The sequence below is a fragment of the Amyelois transitella genome, chromosome 26, assembly GCF_032362555.1.
Source record: "Amyelois transitella isolate CPQ chromosome 26, ilAmyTran1.1, whole genome shotgun sequence".
Lineage (NCBI taxonomy): Eukaryota > Metazoa > Arthropoda > Insecta > Lepidoptera > Pyralidae > Amyelois > Amyelois transitella.
Genome location: NC_083529.1, coordinates 4,001,389 through 4,027,769, shown reverse-complemented (window position 1 = coordinate 4,027,769; position 26,381 = coordinate 4,001,389). Strand labels below are relative to the sequence as shown.

At 34.4% G+C, this 26,381-nt stretch overlaps 2 protein-coding genes across 4 annotated transcripts in view; one reads left to right on the top strand and one right to left on the bottom strand.

The window, feature by feature from the left end:
- LOC106131958 (chitin deacetylase 8) overlaps positions 1–26,381 on the top strand; it is a 235,805-nt gene that overhangs the window by 4,870 nt on the left and 204,554 nt on the right. The gene's annotated exons all lie outside the window — the stretch shown is intronic.
- Positions 634–26,381, bottom strand: part of LOC106131989 (protein Wnt-1) — a 58,472-nt gene continuing 32,724 nt past the window's right edge. For 2 of the 3 annotated variants that reach the window (XM_013331270.2, XM_013331271.2), the window contains 7 exons: positions 6,413–6,557; positions 5,205–5,331; positions 3,459–3,616; positions 2,712–2,819; positions 2,156–2,308; positions 1,484–1,611; positions 634–1,187 (listed from right to left, as the gene is read on the bottom strand). In XM_013331270.2, coding sequence (XP_013186724.1) covers positions 986–1,187; positions 1,484–1,611; positions 2,156–2,308; positions 2,712–2,819; positions 3,459–3,616; positions 5,205–5,331; positions 6,413–6,557 — 1,021 coding nt within the window. In that variant the 3' untranslated portion in view covers positions 634–985. The remainder of the gene's footprint in view (positions 1,188–1,483; positions 1,612–2,155; positions 2,309–2,711; positions 2,820–3,458; positions 3,617–5,204; positions 5,332–6,412; positions 6,558–26,381) is intronic. The other variant, XM_013331272.2, reaches the window with a different exon arrangement.

The following is a 26,381-nucleotide window of genomic DNA, read 5'->3' as shown; positions in this document are numbered from 1 at the left end:
TAAGATTTCATGACACACTTTGTATTTACTAACATGAGTTTAAAACATCATAACTTAATTATGAGTTACAAAAATTCGGCATAAACCTAATTATCCTAAAAATTGTATGGAGTTAAAATTGAGTCAAAAAAACTTACAAACAAATATAATACATTATAGTGGAGTATTTACACTTACAGTAAGATTTGTATGAAAACATACGTACATTGAAAAGTATTTCCTAAAAGTTAAAGGAATAATGCTATCACAATATCTAATACAATAAGTTACTTATATCAAGAAACTACTAGAAATATTTACAACACTTAAGACAGCTATCAATTCTTACCTTCTCAAATGTTGATCGTCATAACAAATGAAATTAAATTCATGAGGTAGAAAACAAAATTTATTTCACTAAATTTTAAGTACTTGAAGTCTATTTACAATAGTAGTTATTAAAAAGTATATAAGTAATATCGTAATTATATTATTCATTTAATCTATCGATACTTATATAATAACAAAAGTTATATTTACAGGTTTGTACATTGATAAATGAAATTAATATAAGTTAGTAATACTGTAAATATTTTTAAAGCTTATTATCAGAAAATAATGTATTCGTAATACTTAATAACTAAATCAGTCTGTTGAAAGAAATTTTAAAGAATGATAACAATGAAATCGAAAAGTAAAATACCTAAATATAAATAAAGATTTAAAACTAAGAAAGTTAAAGATTAATTTGATTTACAAACATATTGGCAAGAGTATAAAATACAATCACTCAAGAATTCGATTAAGAAACTCTGAACCAAAGAATTTTTAATAGCCTCTTTATTTTATGAGGTGACAATAAATTTCCTTACCAATCCAGTTAAAAATGAATTAAATTTAACCTTTAGCTCAAACGAGTATAGAAAACGGCATAGCATTGAAACTACTAAATCGTTCACATGCACACTGGACAAATCTGATGAATTAAGTGAAGATATAAGTTAAACTAATTACAGACGTGGTGGTCTTTCTTGTACCGGCAGATCTCGCAGTGTACCTTACAGCACCAGACGAACTTACATTGGCACTTCTCCTCGTGGTCCCTGACTCGGGTTTGATAACCGCGGCCGCAGCACAGCAGCCTGCAGCCGTCGAGACCGGCAGAAGTTCTGTTGCAGGTTCGACCCCGAGTGCCTAAAATTCCAATTCTGAAAGGGAAAATAAAAAAATAAATTGATTTCATACAATCCAAATAGCATTGCGAAGGGCCGATGAAAATTAAGTGTTTGACCATCAACACGAAAATGAAGAAAGTATAATGTAATATGACAGGACAAATAGCAGAAAAATAAAATGCTTTACCCATCCACATAAAATATTGGACATTGTATTGAAGAATAAGTGACAATAAAACCATAGTAAAGTTACAGTAACAATGAGTCAGTTTCCTGTTTTCTTTAGATATATGGAGAAAGAAATAGAAGAACATCGAAAAGAAACTTACTCATCGTTTGGTTCGCAATAATCCGGAGAATCTTCTAAATACACCAAATCAGTTTTGTTAGGTTTCTTCATGTCGGGATGCAATGGTCGCAGTTTCCTTATGTTCTTCCCACGTTTTCTTTCCACAATCTGAAAGAATAATTTAGAACATTGTAAGATGGTTTCAGCTCTGAAAAATGAGATATGAACTTAAAAAAACTGGAGTAACTTTGAACAAAACTACTCCACAAATATCCAAACCTGTGTTATGGGATACAACTTAATGACACAACATTTTACATTTAGTAAATTCATAGTACAGTCAATAACTAATTGGAAGAAGTGGCCAAAACTTAATTGGATAATAATTCTGTAAAACAATGAAACTTGAGTAAGTTATAGCTTTTAATAACATTTTTAAGAGGCGTGATTTTATGTATGTATGTATGTATTTAAGCAATAGCATTTCATGAGACAATCCTAAAACTACGCCTCTTCCCAAGGCGCAAACAGAGAATACATCTTTCCACTTGCCATGATCCCTGCATACTTCTTTCGCATCATCACATTCACACATGACTCTCGACCTAACCCTCCGCCAGGACGCCTTCGATTTGATCAAGGTTCCTTTGGGTCTTTCCCTTCCAAAGTTTATTGTAACTAAGAAAAAGGAAAATATGTAAAAGGAACTTACACCGACCTTGACATGCGATGCCCCCTCGTATCTGGTGACGAGGGCATCTCCGACGACCCTGAGCTGAGGCAGCCTTCTCCAGCAGACGCGGACGGAGCACGAGCCAGACATGCCGTGGCATTTGCAGACCCGTTGCATGCGACTGCGCACAGCCTGGAAAATAAAAGTGGAAACAATTTAAATATATTCAAATAACTTTTACTGTCTTTTACACACAATCACATCTTTATCTCTTACAGGGTAGACTAAGGAAGATCTCATGATTCACATTAAAATTTTCGCAGGAAGAGGAGCAGCTGACACACACTATGTCCGTTCACTTCGTTACCAACCATCGTGGTAAATTGGAAGCTAAAAAAATGTGCGTACTCAGTTAGTCGCGTAGAGTGGTGCTATCCAAAGTGACAGGAACCACATGGCACAATACTATTGAGATTGAAATTTCTTAATAGGAATTAGAATTAAATTTGCTATAATGACAGCGATCTTGCAATCTTGATCAGCGATAAAAAAAATTAAAAAAAAATTACATATGCCATAAATCGGTATCACTTACCCTTCGACCAGCTTCATGGTTATGCAAGTTCATCAAACCCTCATCAGTATTCTTGTCTTCTTTTGAATCCACGAAGTCCCGGCTGTACATCTCACCGTATCTTATATCCTGCAATGGTAATTATAAAAGAAATAAGGAACTGAGATTTTCTAAATAGAAAAAAATATATATATATATATTTTCGGTCGATGGCCATGATGAATATAAGAAGATCCAAGTAATTATTACTTGAAACTAATTTGGATAAAATCATACACAATAGTGATTAAGGACAAATTAAGGTCGTCCTGGCCAAGGGTCAGGTCAAGAGTACCCGATAGCGCTGAGCTTGCATGAATGTGGATGAAGCGAAGGAAGTATGCAGAGATCGTGGCAAGTGGAAAGATGTACTCTTTTCCTACCGCTAGAAAAAGGTGTGATTTTATGTATGTATGTATCAAAAGTGAATCTGAAATTCTATAGACTGGTTGGTGTCACGTAAATATGTCCTCCTTCTCTTGTCTTACTCTTTGCCCAGAATTTCGCTCACAATTTAATAGATTTTCATTTAGGCAATACAATATCAGTGAAATAATTAGTCTCAATAGAAGTAGGTCTAATCTTTATAATCTAATAAAGAGATCAGACGAGAGTCACTTCGTGTTAAAACTTATCCAATCCAATGATCTTGGATTCGATCGATCGCTTAGCGTATCTAGTTAACCGGAATTTGCACCAGGAGGAAGAAGTAACATTTATTGACGATACCTCAGAGCATCCTCCCCATTGCCAATGCCTGGGCGTCCTCTTCCTCACACGTACGTCGCAGGAGCACTCGTTCAGCTCGCCACGACTGCAAGCCCTCGCGACAGTATGAGCCAATGCCGCAGCAGATAGTGCATGGACAAATGCTGCTTCTCGAGATTCTGAAATTTTTGAAGAATTCGATGACAAATTTGAAACTATGTGGGTAAAATCCTAAAAATAATCTTAGCAGCTTATATAACAAGTTGCCTGATATGCATCGTTAAAGGTATCTTGATTTCGACCTTATTTGCTTTTTAAACAAAATTTTAACATCGCAATAGTATGTTTAAGTATTGAATATTTAAAGATTGATCATAGACTTTGACGGTTCCTCCATTCTAACTTATTTCTGTACGTACAAAAATGTATCAAAGTCAAAACCAAATCTGTAAACTATTTCTAAAATCCGCTGAAGTTCAATGGCCACTGTAATCATCACTCAACCAGTAACACAGACCTCTATAATTTCATCTTTTTCTTCGTTATGTTTAATCTTAACAAGTGATCTAAAGGAATGAGGGTTCAAATCATTCTGGACATAGTTTGTACACACTGAGCACCTCAATCAGCAGTTCTAACGTGATCGACATTTGAAAATAAACAATTCATGAAGAGATTCCATGAAAAACGTCTTGAAGTAGATATTTTAAACTCTACAAGCTAAATAATTCGTTGAGCCACACACGTAAGGTTACTGGTATATAATGGAGGATAAATCGTTACTAATTCTACTCGTATGAGAACTGGCTTCACAAGCTTTGGTTTTAGAAAGATTGAAATTTCCTTAATTTTTAATGAAATTTTGTTATTTGGATATTTTGTTAATATTTCCTCTTAATATACTGATTCATTTTTAAAAGATATCTTTTTTATTTATATCAGTATAAAAGATATTACTTCCATTAAAAAATATTGTTTTACGACAGTAAATGATTATTTATTTGGAGTACTTTTAAGTTTATATTTTAGGTGTCTTTATATTTTTGACAGACCATGTTTACATAAATAAAAAATCATATCATAGCTTGTATTATTTCTGGATAAACAAACATTATCGAAGACAGCTGATGTATGTTTAAATAGAGAAACTTCAAAGGTATTACAATCTTTAAAGGTTACGTCGAGCCCTTTAGATCTTTTGAAATGTGGCTTTGAATGCGTTAGTATTTTGATGTTCGTTAGAAGCGATGTGAGAAGGAATTATCTTAGTCTTAGTTCTAATCTTATGAAGATATTACATATTACGTTAATTTCGTCATATTTATAGCCCTTTCTCTCCCCCTTTCTCTTCATTGTATCCTGTTCTAGCGCACGTTCTTAAAGTCAATTGGCTGCTTGAAACTAAAAGGTCTTGAGTTATTACTTATTTGCTACCTACTTACTTTAGTCACTCTTAAAGACTTTCACAGAAAGAGATAAGGATTCAAACTTTACCAAAAACCACTCAGCGAGGACTTATACGATTATAATCAATCTTAGAAGCCAATTTATTGCTAGCAACCTGTCACTATTTAAATCTCAATTCTATCATTAAGCCAAGCAGCTGAACATGACTTTTTACATCAGTCTTTTTAATACTGTTGGCCCTGTTTACCACGCAAGGGATATAGACGTAATTATATATGTATATGTATGCATGTTACTTGTTGTTATAACTGTTGGTCATTGCTCACCGCTTGATACAAAAGAAGAATGTTTAGAACTCACTGTATTTAAGTACTCCACCGAATATATCAGTGGAGTTCTCAGCTGTGGTGGTGCTGCAGTTCCACCTGCTGTGCCGGAACTGGTGCTGACATTCTTCTATCGCTTGCTGGGCTCCGGTTTGAAGCACCTAGAAAATATGAACATACATAGTTATACATAATATTAACACTAGTATGCAGTGTGGTTCCCGGCACCGTAATAAAAAGAATAGGACCACTCCATCTCTTTCCCATGTACGTCGTAAAAAGCGACTAAAGGATAGAGAATCACAACTGAGAATCACATGGGACAGTCAAATGTGAAATTTATGTATTTGCCATAGTCCTCTTCCACGCTCCCACATGGCAAGTTACAAGTTAGTAAAAGTCCCATTTATTATTGTAAAGAGAAAGTAGAGAAGTTAACTTTATTAAACTTTATTCAATTATTTAACACTCAGTTTTTTTCCGAAGTATGATCCAAGCTTCAGATTTAATTGGAGATAAAAAGTCGTTTCAATTAATGTCTTGTTTTCAAACTAAACTGATATTGCCAAGCCTCAACACGACAGAATGACTCAAAATTTAATTAAGAGCTTCAATACAAATATAAATTAATGGTGGTGTCTTCTTGTTAATGAAAAAGATTTACTTCAATGTTTACCCTGACATATAATCACGTTTAGTCACCATTTATCCCTTAGGCGGGGTAGACAGAGTCAGTAAATAAATAAATATAGACTGGGACAGATTACATAGATTGAGTTGGTCTCGAAGTAAGTTCGAAACTTGTGTTACGAGATACTAACCCAACGATACTATATTTTATAATAAATACTTATATAGATAAACATCCAAGACCCAGGCCAATAAGAGAAAGTTCGTTTCTCATCCCTCCCTGACTGGAATTCGAACCCGGGAACCTGAACCTAACTTATCATCTGACTTTTCCGCTTATACTTCTTGGACAGAGACAGACCCAGATATTTCTCAGGGAGGTCAGAGAGGTGAATTCACTGGGAAGCAGAGGATCTGCTTACAAGTATACAATGTATATAATATATCTACATACATACATACATAAAATCACGCCTCTTTCCCGGAGGGGTAGGCAGAGACTACCTCTTTCCACTTGCCACGATCTCTGCATACTTCCTACGCTTCATCCACATTCATAAGTCTCTTCATAATATATCTGAAGACAAAAAAAAGCTGATTTCCAATTCATACCTGAATCATCTTATCGGAGAGCATACACAGTTGTTTCTGCCTCTCCACGAGGTACTCCAGCCGATGACAGCTGTCTTTGTGTAACACCACGAGGGTTCCAGTTGTGGAGTTCGCTTGTGCGGGGTTCCTTGCCATTGCCAGGTTCCTGGAAAGATATATAATTTATACATACATACACACATACATATGGTCACGTCTATTTCCTTGCGGGGTAGACAGAGCCACCAATCTTGAAATAACTGAATGGCCACATTCAGCTGTTTGGCTTAATGATATAATTGAGATTCAAATAGTGACAGGTTGCTAACCCATCGCCTAAAAAAGAATCCCAAGTTTGTAAGCCTATCCCTTAGTCGCCTTTTACGATATCCATGGAAAAGAGATGGAGTGGTCCTATTCTTTTTTGTGTTGGTGCCGGGAACCACACGGCACAATTATATTAATTATAATTTATTTAAATATGATTTCGTCGGAAGAGTGAATGGTTTGAAATGTTGCAATTTAGAGATTCACATAATACATATACTTGTAGCTAGTTAACCTGTATCTGTGAAGCTTCCTCCATCAATACCTTGTAATTTTTTTTAAAGTTAATTATTGTTCATTAGTTTTCAGCTTCGATACTTTTCTAAAAATGAATGAGTGTAATAGGTATGACGTACCTATACATGTAAAATAAATACATACATCACGTCCTTATCCTTTACGGGATAAACAGATTCTCGAAAAGACTTTCCACGTTCAGATCGATGGGAAAAAAAATATTTGTTTTATACATAGGACAAAAAAGATATTTTCTTTTTAAATTATTTGTGTATGGTGGTAAGTATGAATGGATGTTAATATATGTAAACTTGACGTACTTGACAGTGATGAGAAATTACGCAAAAAATAAAATTGAATAAATTAAATTAGTAACTATATATAAATCAATAATCATCTTTAAACGTCATTGTAATCGGTATGCAAACGAGCCCCCATAATGGAAGCGAATCTTTGCCCCCATTTTAACAGGATGAATGCACGGCGCAGCCTCCTGCACGTGCAACACTCAAGGTCCCACCACCCCTTACATCCTCTCATGCTTGCAATTAAAACGAAAAACCGAGCAAAACAAACATATCCGCAAACCGCATGCCAGAAAGAGATGCAACATCTCATTTACCCAAGCACTTTTTATTTCCACTTGCACTCAAGGGAGGTCGTCGGCCAATCAACGTACTGTACCGCGCCCGTTCTCATTGGCCGCATTGAATAGAGAATATTTTTTCAAAAATGGAACAAAAGATGAGGGTAGGTAATAGCGAGTTTTGTTTTCGAGTGGCATTTCCTCATTTGAGTGGGCGCTGTTGAAGCGAGCGGACGTATCATTAATTATTGTGGTTGGTATTGTTCAAAGGGCGCTTGAGCATTCATTTGCTAGGATGTTTAACATTGTTATTTTATTGCGCGGAACTCGTGTGCTTGAGGTAAGCAGGGATTACAGAACAAGCAAATTAGCGTTGTTAAAGCCTCTTCAGAAATTATCCTTCCTATGAATGTTTGCTAGGAAGCGCCCATTATTGAGAAGTGGGTACTCAAATAAGGGAGATCTGTGTTTTATGCAGTATAGTTTAAATGCAATAAGCTCTCTGAAGGTGTATTTTGCTTTTGTTGAAAGGATGTTTATTTTCTCAGTTTATTGATTCTAGTTCTCTCTTAATTATATTACTCTTCCTATAATGATCGTGACAATGATCTGGCAACCTTGATCTGTTACCAGGATGCAAGCTAGATTAGATTCCCCTAAATCAAGGCCAGATTGCGGAGGACAGACGGAAATCGCCTCATGTAAAAACCTGACTTACTTCAATGAAGATGGGTCTGAGCTTCTCTGTAATAACCGGGACTTACATCAGGAGGGAGGTTGTTGACCTAGCTTTGATATCAAAATAAAGTGAGACTGATGTCTGAATTATGATCGTGGCCTTTCAGCTTTTTCAAGACTATTGGCTCTGCTTACCCCGTGAGGTATAAAGATGTGTATACATGTATTTATATAATTATCCCTTTTCGGAGTATAGAAAGAGCCAAAAATCTCTAAAAGACACGAAATGCTGAAGGGCTAATTGTTGGAATGAATTTCAAATAGTGGTTCCTGTCGATAGGAACCTTACGTCTAAAAGAATAAAAGCCTTCCCTTGATTTTTTTTCAGTCTTTTCAAGACTGTTGGCTCTGTCTACCCCGCAAGGGATATAGACGTGACAATATGTATGTATGTATGTACTATTATCTAAATTCGCAATACTGAAAAATCTTTTCTTCTTATTATTTTTAAAAACAAACTTAACATTGAAATTGATACTGTTTTTCGCACACAATTCATAATATTACTAAATAAACTTTGTTTTGTAATTTAAGTAGGAACGTGCAGACCTTCACTAATTTATCAACAGTGTTAAGGGAATATGCACGACTGCATTAAGTCTTTATTTATTTAGTATCTTTAGCGCGGGACTTCGCTCCCGTGGAAAGTAAGCCTATATTAGTCTCGAAGGTCCGTTCTATATCTGTGTCAAATTTAGTGAAGATAAGTCTAGTAGTTTTTGAATTTATTCGGTACAAACATACAAATCTTTTTCTTTTTATTAATAGTGTGGACTACTTTTAACTTGTGATGTGAAAGAGTGAAAGAGTAACACACATCGAAACTTTCGCATTTATAATATTCGCTTCGGTTTAAAACATTAAAAACAATACCGACAAACACTGCATATCATCTTAAACTTTTATAAATAGTTTCTACCATAATAGAAAATGACCGGAAATGGAGTAAAATGGCGGCGAAGGAAGCTTGAATGTTGGCAACATTTGTCAGTGTTACCAATTTGATGGTATCCCACACGCGATTCTCAATTTAAATTTTTCAGTGTTTCCAGCTGGCTAGCAGCTGGGCGTGGCCTGTAAGTGTTTTCGAGACTGCCGGCTCTGTCTACCCCGCAGGGCATATAGACGTGATTTTGCATATGTAGTATACATCTCTCGTCGGTACCATTTATAAAGATATATCACAATCAATCATTATCACGTTACTAAACTACAATACTTTAAAGCTATTTACAGAAGAACGAGGCGAGGCTAAAATTCAAAAATCTTGTACCAATATTGACCCGCCTATGAAGTACCGCTGCCTTATCAAAACACGGAAATACAAGTTAATGTTTGCACTCAGAAAGTGGTAATAGATACTTTTACGTAAATACTCGGTTATTTTATGGAAATCACTATTAACCTGTGCCCTAGGCGTGAGGTAGTACAAAATATGGTGAATTCCCAAGTTGTTACAATCAAGTTGTTAAATAAAACATTTTAATGTGTTTTACTTTTGAATCATTTATTTACAATTTTTACATCATAGCAACCGTTACCATAGAGGATGTCATAGAGTACCTAAGTATGCCGTTATCAAAGAGTAAGACACAAGTGAACAGGCAATTTAAGATATACTAAGATGGGTTAGCATCCTGTAACTATCACCGTATCTCCATTATTGAACCATACAGATAAACGTGGCTTTTCAGCCAATTCGAAACTGTTGGCTCTGTATAGCCCGATAGAGATGGTTGTGATTATATGGATGTTTGTATGTATGAATTAAAAAGAAGTGTAATAATTAAACCATGCAATTATAATCTATTTGTAGGAGACCCTGCTTCTTCCTCCCTGCTTCTTCCACCTGTTTAGTCTCGGTTGCATCCTCACCAGAGACACAGAATGAGGCAGACACATCCTCACAGAGGTAGTCTCTGCCTACCCCTCCGGGAAAGAGGCGTGATTTTATGTATGTATGTATCCTCACCACTTTGGAGAGGAGCCCGGGGTAATTAATTTATTTCTAGGAGACCCCTTTCTGTTAAATGATTATTTTGTGATTAATGTTGCACTTGCAAATTTGTTGCTTCAAACAGTTATATTTCTCTGAGCGTCTAACATACAATTTATATTATATTTAATCTGATGAAATTCTTTTAGGCGATGGGTTAGCATTAAATATACATACATACATATAATCACGTCTATATCCCTTGCGGGGTAGATAGAGCCGACAGTCTTGAAAAGACTGATATGCCACGTTCAGCTATTTGGCTTTAAGATAGAATTGGGATTCAAATAGTGACAGGTTGCTAGCCCATCGCCTTAAAGAAGAATCCCAAGTTTATAAGCCTAAAAATATATTTCACGATATTACACAACACTGCACATCCTCAAACGAAACATCTAGTTAGACGTAACAGTATGAACAATACGTCAACTTTGAAGCTCATTGTAACATCCAAAACTAAGCCTCTAGCGAATGAGGAAGCTCGAACAATCGACATAGTTCAGGTAGAGGCGATTTCACGCGCCGTCTCATCGTAAAGGCTCGCTGAATCGCGTATTTAGTCACACCGTGCCTTGAGCATTCCTCGAGGCATGAATGCGTCGTGTGTGTTATGTGCTTTATACCTGTTCAAATCGCGCCGACTACTTTCAAACTGCTTGCCAAAAGTGAGATGAATCTATGCTGTAAAATGTTCTGTCACTTCCGTTGGGATTTTTGGAATGAAAAGTAGGCGTTTTATTCTCTTTGAAAATCTTCGTAATTGGTGACCGCCGTCTCTTACAGTTCTTGTCATGAGATCGAAACTTAAGTGTTTCAGTGGGTGCCAATAAAACCAGCATCTCCATCTTGGCGTTTGTCCAGTGTGTGTATCGGGATTCATTTTTTCCAGAGTCTAGTGGGTCAATCAGGAGGCGACTCTGAACTGCTCCTCATGATCATGTCAACCTTACTCAATTTGGATCATTGTAATTCCACGAGGGAAATGGAATGTTCCAATTTTAAAGTGGGGAATCACGGCAAGTACTTATCTTTATTCACGAATGTAAACGGGAACGTGAAAAGGAGAAAGCCCAGACGAATGTGCTTTGATCAAGGAATTGACAGGAATACTCCAAACTTCGAGCTAACAAGAAATGAATGTGGATGTAGTTGTGCTACAGGGGCAGGTTCATACACGCGACGCTATTTTCATCACGCGAAAAGCTATCGCGTACCCGTATCACGTCATAAAAAAACCGAAACAGCGATAGCTTTTCGCGCGATAAAAACAGCGTCGGGCGTGCTAAATTATGTGATTATCCAGAAGTCTACTTAACTCTCGGGACAAAGGCGTGATCATATGTATTTCATTCACTTTCACCTCATCACATTTGAAGCTTACTTAACTATTTCTTAATTTCTAAAACACTGAACCTGCCAATGTCAGTTCACACTGGATCAGCCGTGAAACGTTGTTCGTCTCGCTTTCGTATTTTCAGTGAATTTCTTTGGTACCGAAGGCAGAAGAATAGTTCCTTAATTCGGTGGAGTAGAGTTCAAATTCAGGGTGTATGAAGTGCCAACTAAAGATACCAATTGGATATTGCAAACCTACTTCGCATGTCATTTAAACGGTTTAGTATAGAACCAGGCAACCATAATATTTTGATCAAGCTTTAAACTAGGTAATGTGTTAAAATTATAAATTTAATAGGTAATGCCTCACAATCTTGGTGGGTTAATTTCTAACTCAAATGAATATTATTCCATAGGTTCTTTGGTGATCTGTTGGAAAAAAAAAACGTTCGTATAAACCAGTTGTTTTTCAGATTGTAAAATGTAACTAAGACAAAAGCTTACCCTTTCTCTTGATTTTTACATTCTGCATTAAATACGAGTACCATTCGCTTCTAAATACATACATACATACATAAAATCACGCCTCTTTCCCGGAGGGGTAGGCAGAGACTACCTCTTTCCACTTGCCACGATCTCTGCATATTTCCTTCGCTTCATCTACATTCATAACTCTCTTCATGCAAGCTCGGCGGTTTCGGGTACTTTTGACCTGACCCTTTACCAGGACGTCCTTAATTTGATCAAGATACGTTCGTCTAGGTCGAGGAGGGAAAGGTCGTCGTCCCACTCCGACCTTTCCCTCCACACCCTCCAACGTCCTCCTTCGCTTCTAAATATATATATTTATTATTTTTAAATTTTTCCTCGTCAAAGATATATGAAGAAGACACTAGCTGACTGATTGACTGAGATTATAAATGTACAGCCCAACGCGCGAGTGTAGCAATTTGAAATTTGGCATGTAGATTGGTTATGTAGTCTAAGGTTAAATTGGTGTTTTTCGAAATTCCCTTATAAACCTCTATATTAATCGTATATACATATGTATTTACAGTTCACTGTTTTACAATTCTGCACAGATTTCAATGTAAGGCAACATTTTCCCACTAGCTCGCGAACTCGTTACTTGAGCTGTTAAACTCAGGATTCTAACAGCCTCGTCTGACATAACTCCAAAGATTACTAAGGAATAATGTAGAACTGTTACAAGCCTATAATAAAACCGTTACAAGCATAGAATTTAGAATTGTCTTATAATTTTGTTCTGATTCCTGATGTTTTGTGTCCTTTATTTGCAAACTTTTAAAGTTCTGTTTTTTTTTTGCAATAAAATGTCTTAAAGTATTAGCTACCCGAGTTGCAACAAAAGACATTATTGATTTTCAATGTTTTTTTTCATATTACTGTATAATAAAAACTTACTTTCCAAATGATTTGTAAAGACGCTAATTTCAATAAATTATTCCTTAAAAATAAAAGTACCTTAATAGGTATTTAAAATCTCCCCCAAGATAAGCCGATCAGCTGCATTTACTTTACAGTTTTCGTTTTTAATCTTTCGTAACCCAAAAAACATTGCACGACTAAAACAACTTCAGAAAATTTAGTAATTGACGTTGCCGAAAATCAGTTTACTTTCTCACCTATATAAACAGGGTCTACAAATCCAACAAACTTACGATAACTAATTACCATACAATTCTCACTCTTAAACACTTCGTCATAAGATCAAAATGAGCCGCAAAGTTGACTTTGTAAGCGTGTTTTATAAAGACGTTTCGTCACCGGACGTGCATTGCCGCTTTCCTGCTGATAACAATATTTAGGCTAATTATAAGTACCATCTACACTATATCAAACACAGAGATAGGTCTAGATAGATCCTACCGCAAGTTAAACCATCTGCATGAACATTCAAGCGTTATTTATAGTAACTGATTAGTCATTAGGACGAAATGTTGATAATTTTATGATATATTAATATGAGACAAGGCATATTTTTGTTATTAGGAAACTAAAGATAATCTCTCAGCTCTCTTTCCCGTAGGGGTAGGCAGAGACTACATCTTTTCACTTGCCATGATTTCTGCGTTCTTCTTTTGCTTATCCACATTCACTGTATTCATGCAAGCTCGTCAGTATAGGCACGATATTGTTGTTTTTATATTTAGTTTAACCACGATAGCAAAAGATATTACGTAGAATAAAACAGTTTTAAAAAAATATTTATTTGTCACTCTTCTATCAAGCGCGGTACTCTCGCAGGGTCTAGCTAGAAATATGTCAGTGTTAAAAAAGGTATTTTCCAAAAACTCTTTATTTCAAGGCAATAGATGTTAAAATACATTGCTTAGTTTAAGTACATTTGACTTCTACGAGTAGACTAAGTACTTGATTCGTTAATGTCAGTAAATTTAACAGTCTCAAGTGGATGGATTAAGGTTTTATACGATGTTTACTTTTTTTTTAAATTAAATGTTTATGTAATCTGTGCTTATGACTACAATATAGAATGTTGATGATAAATTTTGATAAAAACCGGAAATAGATGGCGGCATGGTGCCATGACATACATCAATATTTTTTAATACTTTTATATTCGTACTAAATTTAGGAGTTGAAATAGTGGGAGACGGTACCGTGATTAATGCTGGGAAGATAATGAATCCCTACTCTTACCAATATTAAAAATGCATTGGTAACTCTGTCTGTCTGTTACGCTTTTACGCCTAAACCACTGAACCGATATTGATGATTTTTTCTCACAGATAGTTGAAGGATTAACATAGGCTACTTTTTATTGCGATGTATATCCCACGCGGACGAAGTCGCTGTGTGATTTTTTCATATAAAGTGACACTAGTAACTTTTAGTCACCATCTAAAAATCTCTTGCCTTACATTGTGTCTGTTTATATAATTTTAAAAATCAGTACATTATCATTTCCCACGCAAACGGAGCCCCGATGCGTAGCTAGTCATACACGCGAGAAAATAAAGACTTTTGCAACCGTGTCCAGGTTATCAAATCCAACATAATAGCTCATAAACGAAAAACCAATGAACACTTTATTGAATGAAGTTAGTGCCAATAACAATAACAAAGTTTATGGTCAATAAAACACAATATTGGTCTACGGTAGTTCATAGACTTGTTATTAAGAAAAGAGATGTATAAGAGATGGGCAGAGATATATTCGGTGAATTATACATACATATCATATCACGTCTTTATACCTTACGGGGTAAACAGTGCCGATAGTCACAGCGGCCACGTTTCCTGGATAGCTGTACGAAATTAAGAATGTAAATAGTGCCGTATGGTTTCCGGCACTAATACAAAAAAGAATAAGACCACTCCATCTCTTTCCCATGGATGCCGTAAAAGGCGACTAAGGGGTAGGCTTCCAAACTTACTTTACTTTAAAGCCAAATAGTTGAACTATCAGCCTTGTCAAGACTGTTGGCTCTGTCTACCCCACGAGGGATATAGAAGTGACCATATGTATGTATGTATGTTTAGAGCCGAACAACCTTTTAATATCTGAAATCAATTAACCATTCTTACGAAAGTGGTTTTAGTATTTTTGAGATTACTGGCTCTGTATATATCGTAAAGGAAAAAGACGTGGAAAAATATGAATGTTCAAATATAAAACGGGCGAAGCCAGTAGAAATGTATGAACATAAATTCCAAATAATTAAATAACCACTTCAAATAAAGTACAGTCACCACATAAAGTTCTTACATTATTACAATTTATTAGAAGTAATATAATAAATAAAGCGACACATGTGCTGGATGGTATATCATTATAAATATATCAGAACCGCACTTTGAGTAATAAACTTAAGTTATTGCTAAGCGCCATATTGTTATCTGTTAACAGTTTAATACTAACAACTGTTTTTAAAAGACAACTTGTTATACTGTTTTTAAATGTGACGTAAAAAATATTTCTTAATTATAATATCATAGTCGTCTTAGTCATATCATACATTTTTAGAAGGGTGAATTCTCTATACTGAAAATGCTAAATACTAATTAGCAGGTAATGTAACTAGACCGATACTGAAAACAAAACTTTCGCGAAAAAAAACAATTCACACGGAGAAGCCGCGGAAAATCCCATTTTACTATAAATATAAACGTAAGTTATTTTTTAATGAACTACATATTGAGTATCATTACTTTGACATTTTTTTTATGAATTAAAATGTTAATTATAATATAATTAAGTAAGGAAATGCTTAATTGTTCACTAAAGGAGTACATTACAAATATAAAACAGTACAGTACAAAGGCGGGCTTATCCCTAAGTGGGATCTCTTCCAGCCAACCTGACAATAAGAGGATCACATACAAATTGAGGCAAGGGTGAATACTATTACAATTCAACTTAATCAAGCCAATAAATAAACTGTAAGGGCGTCGATTATCATTCAACTAATATACGTTACTCAGAAAATTGCCGTGTATGCCTATACAAAGCCCCAAATTATGAATGATGTCACCGACTCTTTAAATAACACTAATTTTACACCTGTGTATTTCGCCACAAAATGAACTGTCTAATTAATTTGCACGTTTATTGTGTCCAAAACGACCGATTCCTATTAAATTATGAATCATATTCAATTTCGTAGAGTGTGCGCAGTATATAATTGATGCCGAAATATTAGACGCATCAGAAAACATTTATCAAATGGTTCGTTCATAAGACCCGTAATTTCGCTGTCGTTCGCGCTCACAAATTGATATTTATCGACGTATGCGAAAATTACAAGTTTCTTTTGACTTGTCCAATAAATTCATTGCTAACAAACGCATTGACTTTTTTGTTTTATGGGAAGTACATTACATGGTAAAGAATTTATTTTCTAACAAAATAACAAAGGCAGTGAAATTTGATTAAAAAAATCTATCGTCGCGTTAAACTTAAATTACCGTAACAATTATCAAGAATAGTAACGTTAATGTTCAATATTTAAGTCTAAACTATTGCACCAATTTTCATGAGATACTTAAGTTCGGTTTAGTAAGTTTTATTAGTGTATAGAGGTAACAAAAAAACATATGAACACAACATGTATTAAATATTATTGGGGTGGAATAAAATTTTCGATTTAATTTTTTATTGTAATTTAATTACATTCCAACTCCTGAGCAACGTTAATAAAGTACATTCAATAACAAAAGTCTTACGGCGACGTAATACAATGGGCACGACTTTTTCTCAGCTGTCAAAAATATGATGGATCGCTCTTTACTAAGGATCGAATTTCATAATTTGTTTAGCAACCATTCAGTTTGTTCGACTGTGGATCTTGATTAAATAGTTCTGCTTCTTTTTATTAATATTTTTTTCTGCATTTTATTTATATCCGTGATCAATCTCTTTATATTTAATTTTTATTTCAGCTGGTTCAAATGTATATTTTTTTTAATTATTTATAAGAGAATATCACATTAATATCTATATTTAATTATGTATTAATAGAACTTCACAATAAGTTTTTTAGCCCTGCTAAGTACCTCGCTGTGATTGCTTTTATGCAAATATTAAGCATCATTACATTTTCTTAAATAACTTTTAACTAGTTAAAAAATACTTTATTGACTCATTAATAACCTGAACACTGTCTAGCATTTCAAATAATTGCATAGGTTTATGGTCAAAATAAAGGTAAGATAAGGACTAGTTCTATAGCTGCCATAAAGTTAACAAGGTTCTCTAATAGCTGGAATGTTAGTTTTATTGCCACTTGATATTCCAGTCTGGGATATAAACAATATACTTTGTCATATTTATAAAGTGATTAATTGTTTTCATTGTTAAAATACATAAGATGACATCTCTTTCTCAGAGAGGTAGACAGAGACCGCAATTTCAACTTGCCACGGTCTTTGAATACTTCTTTTGCTTAAGCTATATTCATTGTTTATTGTCAGTTTTTAAAGTCAAACTCTTTTTGGTAACATACATATTAAAAATTATCTATATCTTTACATATTATTAAGTTACAAAACAAATAGTAAGAAATACAGCATTATCTTTCATATTAAAATTTAGACGACTATATTTTTTACAAAAATGGCATCTTTCTTCGAATTCATTTTTAGAGAAATCAGATCAATCATATCTTTAAAGTGCTTAATTTGATGGGTAGCGGTTACCTAATCTTATTCAAATGTCATTATATCAACAATTAATCCAATGATGTGGAACTCGGTACAGTCGGCAAAAAAAATCTTTTCATTCATTAAAATAGAACCATGTTAATAACGAAAAACCTTTTAATCTTTTTACTATAAAAAAATAACTTAAAAAATTTACTTGAGTAATTAGTTAACTCTTTATTAGCCATATATCTATGTCAATAAACAAATACTAGTAAATGTGTTAAGATATGTTTCCATTCACACTATTTTGATGCAATTTCAAATTGAAAACAAAATGAAACAGTATCATAATCGCCAATCTCAATAGAAATAGTAATTTAACATTTTTGTCATGCATTTAAAAAAGTTTTGTGCATCCAAATAAACATAAAAACATTTGTGTGCTCGCCTGTACAGGGACGCCATCAATCTCTGGACGTCATTAGATAGTATTTGGTTTTTTAGTCAAATATTTGGTTTAGTTGAAAGCGGGCAGGTGGTACGGTGGCCGACATGAGATGAACCTGTATTCAATACATCTAACTTTGTCTCTTCTCAATAAGACTTTTAAAGTACCTAGTAAGGTACTATTATATGGCACTTTACAATGACACCACTTCTTCTCTTTTCCATGATTTTCATAAAAGGCGGCTAAGGGATAGGCTAATAAACGTGGGATTTTTTCGTTTAGGCGATGGGCTAGCAACAGCTAAACCTTACCTACCTTTCAGTCTTTGCGGGACTGTTGACTCCGTCTACCGTCTCCGTCTTCAGTTGATAAAGACTTTGTATATATGTATACATTAAAATAAATATCACGTATTAAAGAGTCATAAAAATCCAATAAATATGAAAACATAAGAAATAATAAATAGATAATAACCAGTTGTAATTTATGACTAAGTTTTAAATGCGAATAGATTGCACAAAAGATTGTTGAATGTGCTTTTAACATCTTCATGAAAATCTTAATTGAGTATTAAGTTCTTCATTAAAATACAATATTAATTATTGAGAAATAAAGTAACCTTCATCATTTCTTAAACGATAAGAAACGATATTTATTTGCGCTTGCAACAAAATCTATAGACTCTTGTTTCTCGTTATTCTAAAACTTTACAGAATTTTCCAGCAAAAGAGTACAGTAGACAGCATATAAGCTTACCGAAATTCACTGCAAAGTCATCTCAATTACCTCACCATACATTAATGATTTATGTATACTTGATATGCGCTTGACTGTACTTAGATCATAAAATTCACACTATCAGAGGGGCGTACACTCCAATTTATTTTTTTCAAGCCGGGATGCAGTAAACTAGAAATCGTAAAGTTGCGTCTGCCCCAGCACACCCCTACCATGATATTAAGGGTCGCACGTAATCGCATTTTTGATAGAACATTTTATTGAGAAACTTTTTATTGACACAATAAAAACGTTAATTTTAGACAACCGTAAACTGGTTGCTATCTGCGGTTACGATGTTAGGTTTTTGCGAAAAGAGAAAATATTTTTTTCTAATTATTTTACACACTTGCATTAAATTTTTGAAAAAGATCAAAATACAGTTATTCAATTATTTGCATACAAGGCAAATCGATGATTTGCTCTCAAAAGGGAGAGATTGGTATTTTTGTTTGTAACGATCGAAACTCAAAAACTACAGAATCTAATTTGACGAAATTTGGCACAGATATAGAATGTCATACCTTCAAGAGTAACATAATTTTTTTTTTAATTCTCAGAGGAGCGAAGCCTCGCGAGGAGGAATTTATATAGAAAATCGAAAATATTTTTTTTAACCTATGCCGTGTGGTTCCCGGCACCAATAAAAAAAAGAATAGGACCACTGTATCCCTTTCCTATGGCTGTCGTTATAGCGGTCTAAGGGATATGCTTATAACTTGGGATTCCTCTTTTAGGTGATGGGCTAGCAACCTGTCACTATTTGTATCTCAATTCTATAATTACGCCAATAAGCTGAACTTGGCCTTTCTTTTGATGACTGCTAGCTCTGTCTACCCCGCAAAGGGATATAGACGTGATTATATGATAATGTTATGTTATTTTTTCTCACTACATTCACACGAGGCCCGCCACAGTTGCCGTACCGTGGTAGGGGGAGGTCCTACGATAATTTAGTAAGGATAATAAAGGTTCATTTTTCACTAGGTTCAAATTAGACATGGTGGCTGGGTGCGTTTTTTGCTGCATTCTCAGGGGTTGGCCCCACGAATTACATCTTGAGAATATAGCTCTACAGTTATAAAACAAATCATAGTGGAATGCGGTGTCGTGTGGGAAATGAATGCTTGTTTTGAATAACGAATATTTAGTTCACTTGAACTAAGATGTGAGGACGCTTATTTAGAAGTGAGGGCTTCAGTTTCTTTTTTATTTTTATTTAAAATAACATACATTTTACTGCTACAGTGTATCAAAAACCTAAAATGTAGGTTTGAACGTACACTGGCACTTATCGTTGACATTTTTACCTAAACTATTAATAATATGATTCCTTAACGTAATATTTAATACCCCAAAGGCCACTGGTTTTTTTCCAACACCACAATTATAAGAAATCTTTCTATAGGTAGCAGATAACCTTGTCTATTTGTATCTGTGTTACATCGAAATCGGTATAGTAGCTACAGCAGTAAGTTGATGTTATCACGTCGCAATTCATTACGGGGTAAACAGAACTAATTGTGACAAGCCCCGAAATCCACGCTTAGCTTGATAGCATAAAGGTGGAAAGTTGAATGCCAAGTTCATAAATATTTTCTTTGATTGACTTTTTCAAACTACGAACTATAAAACGCTTTTACTATAAACATTCATAAAATAATTAACGAAAAGAAAACACATTATCACTTCAAAATAAAATATCGCACAATATTTACGTAGGAGTTTTACATTAAAAGTATAAACCTTGTGTAATAACAGTTATAATACACATTAATTATACGTTAAGAGCAAAACTTATTTCACTATACTATGGTCACACAATAAAATAAGTACAGAGTGGAGTCTGCATGGCTCACTTTTTTATTATCTTATTCACACATTAACGCACTGTTCATTATGTCCAACAAAAATATTTCTTTGTATAATAGTACGCTTATTAACATTTTATCAGCATACGATTATATATTGCACTTTGACCGTTCTATAAAAGCGACTTTTATATTAACAATTCTATATTTTCAAAACACCTCAATTAAGTACAGGCATCAAAATGCACGACCGATTTTGACCGACTTCAAAATAAAGAGGAGGTTCGACTATATTCTACTAGTACATTTTTATTAGTAAATTTTTGATGTCACACAAAAGAGCAGCAATGAAAAAGTGTAGTTAATTTTTTTATTTCTCTCATACTAATAGTCTTAAAAAATGTTATGTGACTTCTACACCGCCTATATTTTGTAGCAGAATTGAGAGAAAATAAAAATGTTAATTGATGTGTTTAACATTTCCCGGGTAAAATTACAGCTGTGATTACATGCAATTAAGGACGGTGAGCGCAAAAAAGATATCTCATTTGACAGGTTAAAAAAAAAAGTAATTTAACTTTATTCTTACAACTGTACCGCAGTGTGCACCAACTTCGATTATACTCGTATATATTACACACTTACTTCGATCAATCAATCTTAAAAAAGGAAATAAAAAATCTTATGTGGTTGTATATGTTTGTTCTTCTTTCAAATATATTGACGAATTCGACGATTTAGGTTATTACATGTTACAAGAAAACGGCTTAACCTGACCTCCGTAACCTTTACAGGGAAACATAAGCCGTATTGCTTCGATCATGGTGACACATCCAATTGCCTGAATGTGCAGGTTTCCTCACGATGTTTTTCCTCACTGTAAGAGCATCGGTTATTTAGACTAATGTAGGTACTTACCTACATAACATCTAAAATAGTAATTGATTCATGACCGAGGTGGGATTTGAACCGGTGCCTTTCTGTGCTTCACGCATTTTATACATATGTATGTATATATAAAGTAATATATCTATCGGAACATACCTGAAACGTATATATTAGAGAGGAGAGGACGCAACCGGGACTTACGCCAGGAGCAAGATACATTCATACATATAATCACATCTTTATCCCTTACGGGGTAGACAGAGCCAACCGTCACACAAATCCCAAGTTCAGATGTATGGCTTAAAGATCGAATTGAAATTCAGATAGTGACAAGTTAACCAAATATTAGCGTATCGCCTTCAACGACAGCCATGAGTATGATGATGCATGATATTTCTGAAATAATTTATTGGGTTTAATTCTAGCCTACCTGTGACTTCACCCGGCTTTCCCCCACATAAAGCATTGATGAAAAACCCTGTTTGGGGTGCTGTTATGACTGAGGGTTGTTTTACGATCAATTTCATTTTACACGTCCAAGCCAATTTGCGGCCGAGTGAGGGTTAAAAATCGACAGTTCCGATGGATTTAGGCTGTGGTCACACTAAAACTAAATCCAAGTAAAAGGCTAATAACCTAAGGATTCTTCTTGTAGACTAATAGGCTAGCAACCTGTTACTATTTCAATATTAATTCCATCATTCAGCGATATAGCTGAACGTGGCCTTAAAGTCTTTTCAAGGGTGTTGGCTCTATCTGCCCCGCAAGGGATATAGACGTAATTATATGGTTTCCTAAAAAGACCAATAACTAAACACAACAGTAACTCAAGTCGTGAGTAGTGTTGTGCAAAGCCTGCAGTCATATCGTATAGTATAAGTCGTGCCTGATTATTACATTACTGACGTAATTATTATAAACCAATAAAATAAATAACGTTATTTACTGCAGTTACCTACTTCGAAACGGGACAGGTGTCTTGCAATAATGCACGTACTGACTGGCACTAATCTCAAGACGAACAGTATATTTTGTGTGACTAAGTGCCGAAAATCACACGGCACTCCTTGTCTATATAAAATTCAAATAGGTACTTTTCATCCATGCAATTTGGCCTAAGCGAAATTCAATCGTTGATAACACTTCACACAGACACATATGTTGGATCTGTCTACCCCGTTAGGGATAAAGACGTGATATATGTACGAGTACGTTTGTTAACTATACTCAGTAAAAAATATACCTTTATATATTTATATGTATCGCCTGTGATTTCGAAATAATATATATTTGTAAACTAGATTCAACCGGAAGTTATATTTGACAGCGATATCATTTTAATATAACTGATTAAAAGATATCTAGTAATAAGAGTCATGAGAAATTTTTGATTAGGCTATAAATAATGTTGGTTAAAAGTTTAAATTGTCGAGTGCACAGAAGTATCACGTAACGATACCAACAAGTTACAGTCTTCTTTGTCGTTACCTTTTTCCACTTTTTACATGGGGTCGGCACAGTATGATAGTTTTTTTCAATTACTTCTGTCACTTGCCATCTCACTGGTCACTCTCTTTCAACTCATACTACGAATATCAACATGTAACAGTATTTGATGTCAATGAAATCATTGAAAGGCACCTAGATTAAACCGATGAGCTTTATTGAAGAGAGTTATGAATGTGGATGAAACGAAATAAGTGTGCAGGGATCGTGACAAAGGTGAAGTCTTTGCCTACCACTTCGATATAGAATTAAAACGATAATAATTGCTTACAATGAAATCCTTATGATAAGGTAGTTATTTATCTGTATCGCAGATGTCAATGTACGCATGTATAAATTTAGTTTTAATCTCAAGCAACAATTTATCATAAACTGATTAGTTACTCTTCTCCAGTCTCTGTATTTTACCATATAGTGCGATTTACAAATATAAAAAAATAACCGTTACAGTATGACGAGAAATTATGTTATGACTACGAAGATATACTAATATAAGATAATATAAAATTAAATGATAAATTCGTAGTCGAACAATTTTTTTTTTATGTTAAGCATTTATTTTCCATTCAGCGTTGTACCTCATTGCATTAAAAATGTTTCTTCACACAACTAATCTTGTATTTATTCCTTACGTGGTAGATAGAGCTAAAAAGCCTCGAAGACCAAGTTCGTCCCTTAATACCTACTTTTCACGTTGCTAACTGTACTTTAGGTCGGTACAGCCAATAAATAAAAATTCCCAATTTTTCTTTTAATAAAAATCTTAAGTTTCCTCAAAAATAATCCCCGAACCATCGAGTCGGAAGCGGATCGGTCGGACGGACCTTTTCGTCTGATCCGATCAGGATCCATTAGGGATGTACTTTTCGTCTAAAAGTTGTTTAGAAACGTTTACATTATTGATGTCAGAATTGAGTAAGTACCTACACTATTAGCCGCTTCAACAAAATGGCGGACTTTTTATTATGTTAATGAAACAGTAGAAAAATTAAAAATATTGTAGGCGATTGAGCTTTTATAGTAGGATACATAACATACCGCCACTTTTAGAAATTAATTAGACTATTAAGATAAGAATATTTGATTCTCAATTCCGTCACAGCTGAACGTGGCTCAGTCACCTCTACAGTTTTCTAAAACTGGCTCGGTCTACTCCACTGAAGATATAGACGTGTTTATATTAATATAACAATAGAAGGATAAGAAAGTAAATGCCCTTTGAAAATAAATCACACTTGAGTTTAAAAAGACTTCAAATATACCACGTATGTGACACATCCAAATCCCGAAGTTGTACAAAAACTTCATAATAGTTCTTCACAGAGTATAATCGAACAAAACCGCATTATTTACTGTTAATCGCCACTGGTCCGCTCACAATGGGTCCCGGAGTGGGTCCCTGGGTCCCGCTTTGTCGGCACCTTTTTTGTGCCGCCTCTAATGTTGACCGCTTCGTATAGTTTTTATAGCTGAATGGGAATCTCGTGGTTTAAATTTCGTAGAACTTCCAATTACGCGATATGCGTATGCTATTCTTATTGTAATTAGCTAGAATTAATATAAATAAATTACTGCAAAGAAAATCCACAGGTTTAGAAACATTTAGAAATATCTTTCTTTGTGGGAGCATAATTCTTTCGTTATTCACAGAATTAGAAAAAAAAGTAAAAACTTTGTTCAAAATCATTAAAAAAAACAGCACAACAATTTGGGAATTATTTAAACTCACAAATTTATTAAAAATGTTTTTAACGCTATTAATGCGACCGTCACGAAAAAATGCTCCTGTACCTATACAATTTTGTGTACAAGAATAAATAAATATCACTTTTTTGTATTTATGAAATAATCTACTCGGATATTCCTAACAAACCTATCACACGTTTTTTTCCTGCGGGTTAAACGTAATGCTTACCAAAAACAGCTAGCATTATGTTAATAGAGGAGCTTCATTCCAATGCATCAATACAGAAATAACATTTAAAAGCAAACAAATTAATTATCATGTTGAATTATCGCGGCGGCGTTAAGTACGAGCCAGCGAACGACTAACACTTTCGTAACTAAGTTTATATTTACTAAAAGCATCTTCCAGTGATAAGCTACGCTATATTGTCACTACTTGAATCTCAATTCTATTGTAAAGCCAAGCAGCTGAATGTGGCATATCAGTCATTTCAAGACTTGGCTCTGTCTATCCAACAAGGGATATAGACGTGAATTTACGTATGTATGAATGTAATATTATTAAGGTGTTGGACTTACTTCAACTGGTCATATCGTTTTCATAACACAGTTGACTAAGACTATACGCTACGTAGGTAAGATAAAATATATTTGACCAAGTCACTCCTGTGAAATGAACGCAATTTGCAAAACAAATCTTTTCTTTAAAACAATACTAAAACCATTTCTGTTATAATAAATGCGAATATCTGTCTGTATTTTAGATAGTTCAAGCTTAACGTTGTAATGTTGAATGACATTTTATGAATGAATATAGATCATTACTCTAAGTCTAAAAAGAATTTTTCTGAATATTCCCACTAGAGCTAAGCCCAGGGGAAACATTATATAAAGTACAATTGTAATTTGCATACAAAAATAGTGACAAAAGTACTTTCCTTTCTGTCTTCTCTATATAATGGCTTCCATCGGACTTTCGTTGATTCTGTCAGTGTAATGGTTTGAAGAGACACGAAATTACAAAATGATGAAAGTACTTACATTGCAAAAGAATGTATGATTGCGTTTATACTTATTTATATAACAAAGACAAATAAGTCATTCCATTACTGAATTTTAAACTTTCGCGTTGCATTATACTATTTATAAATAAATCGCTCGGTGACCACGGATCATTGTCACATGATTCGAAACGTCCGGGATAATATAAAAGTACGTATGTAACGTACTCATTCAATACCTGTATTACTTATAATTAGTAAACATTTGTTTATCACTTGGTAATCGATAGCATAGCTCGTGTTGGATAACAAGCAGACAGGAGTTGAATCTTTAAACGTGTTTGCACATTATACAATAAACGCAGTCATTCAACATGTTGCTAAGGTAAAAGCTCCTAATACGGCGGTAGTCAAAATCGCTTCCAATTACGGTGGTATTTATATTTCTTAGTTTTATTCCTGTTCTATTCAGTGTAAGTACATCATAACGCAAATGTGTTATTCTAAATTTATTACGGCACGACTTAA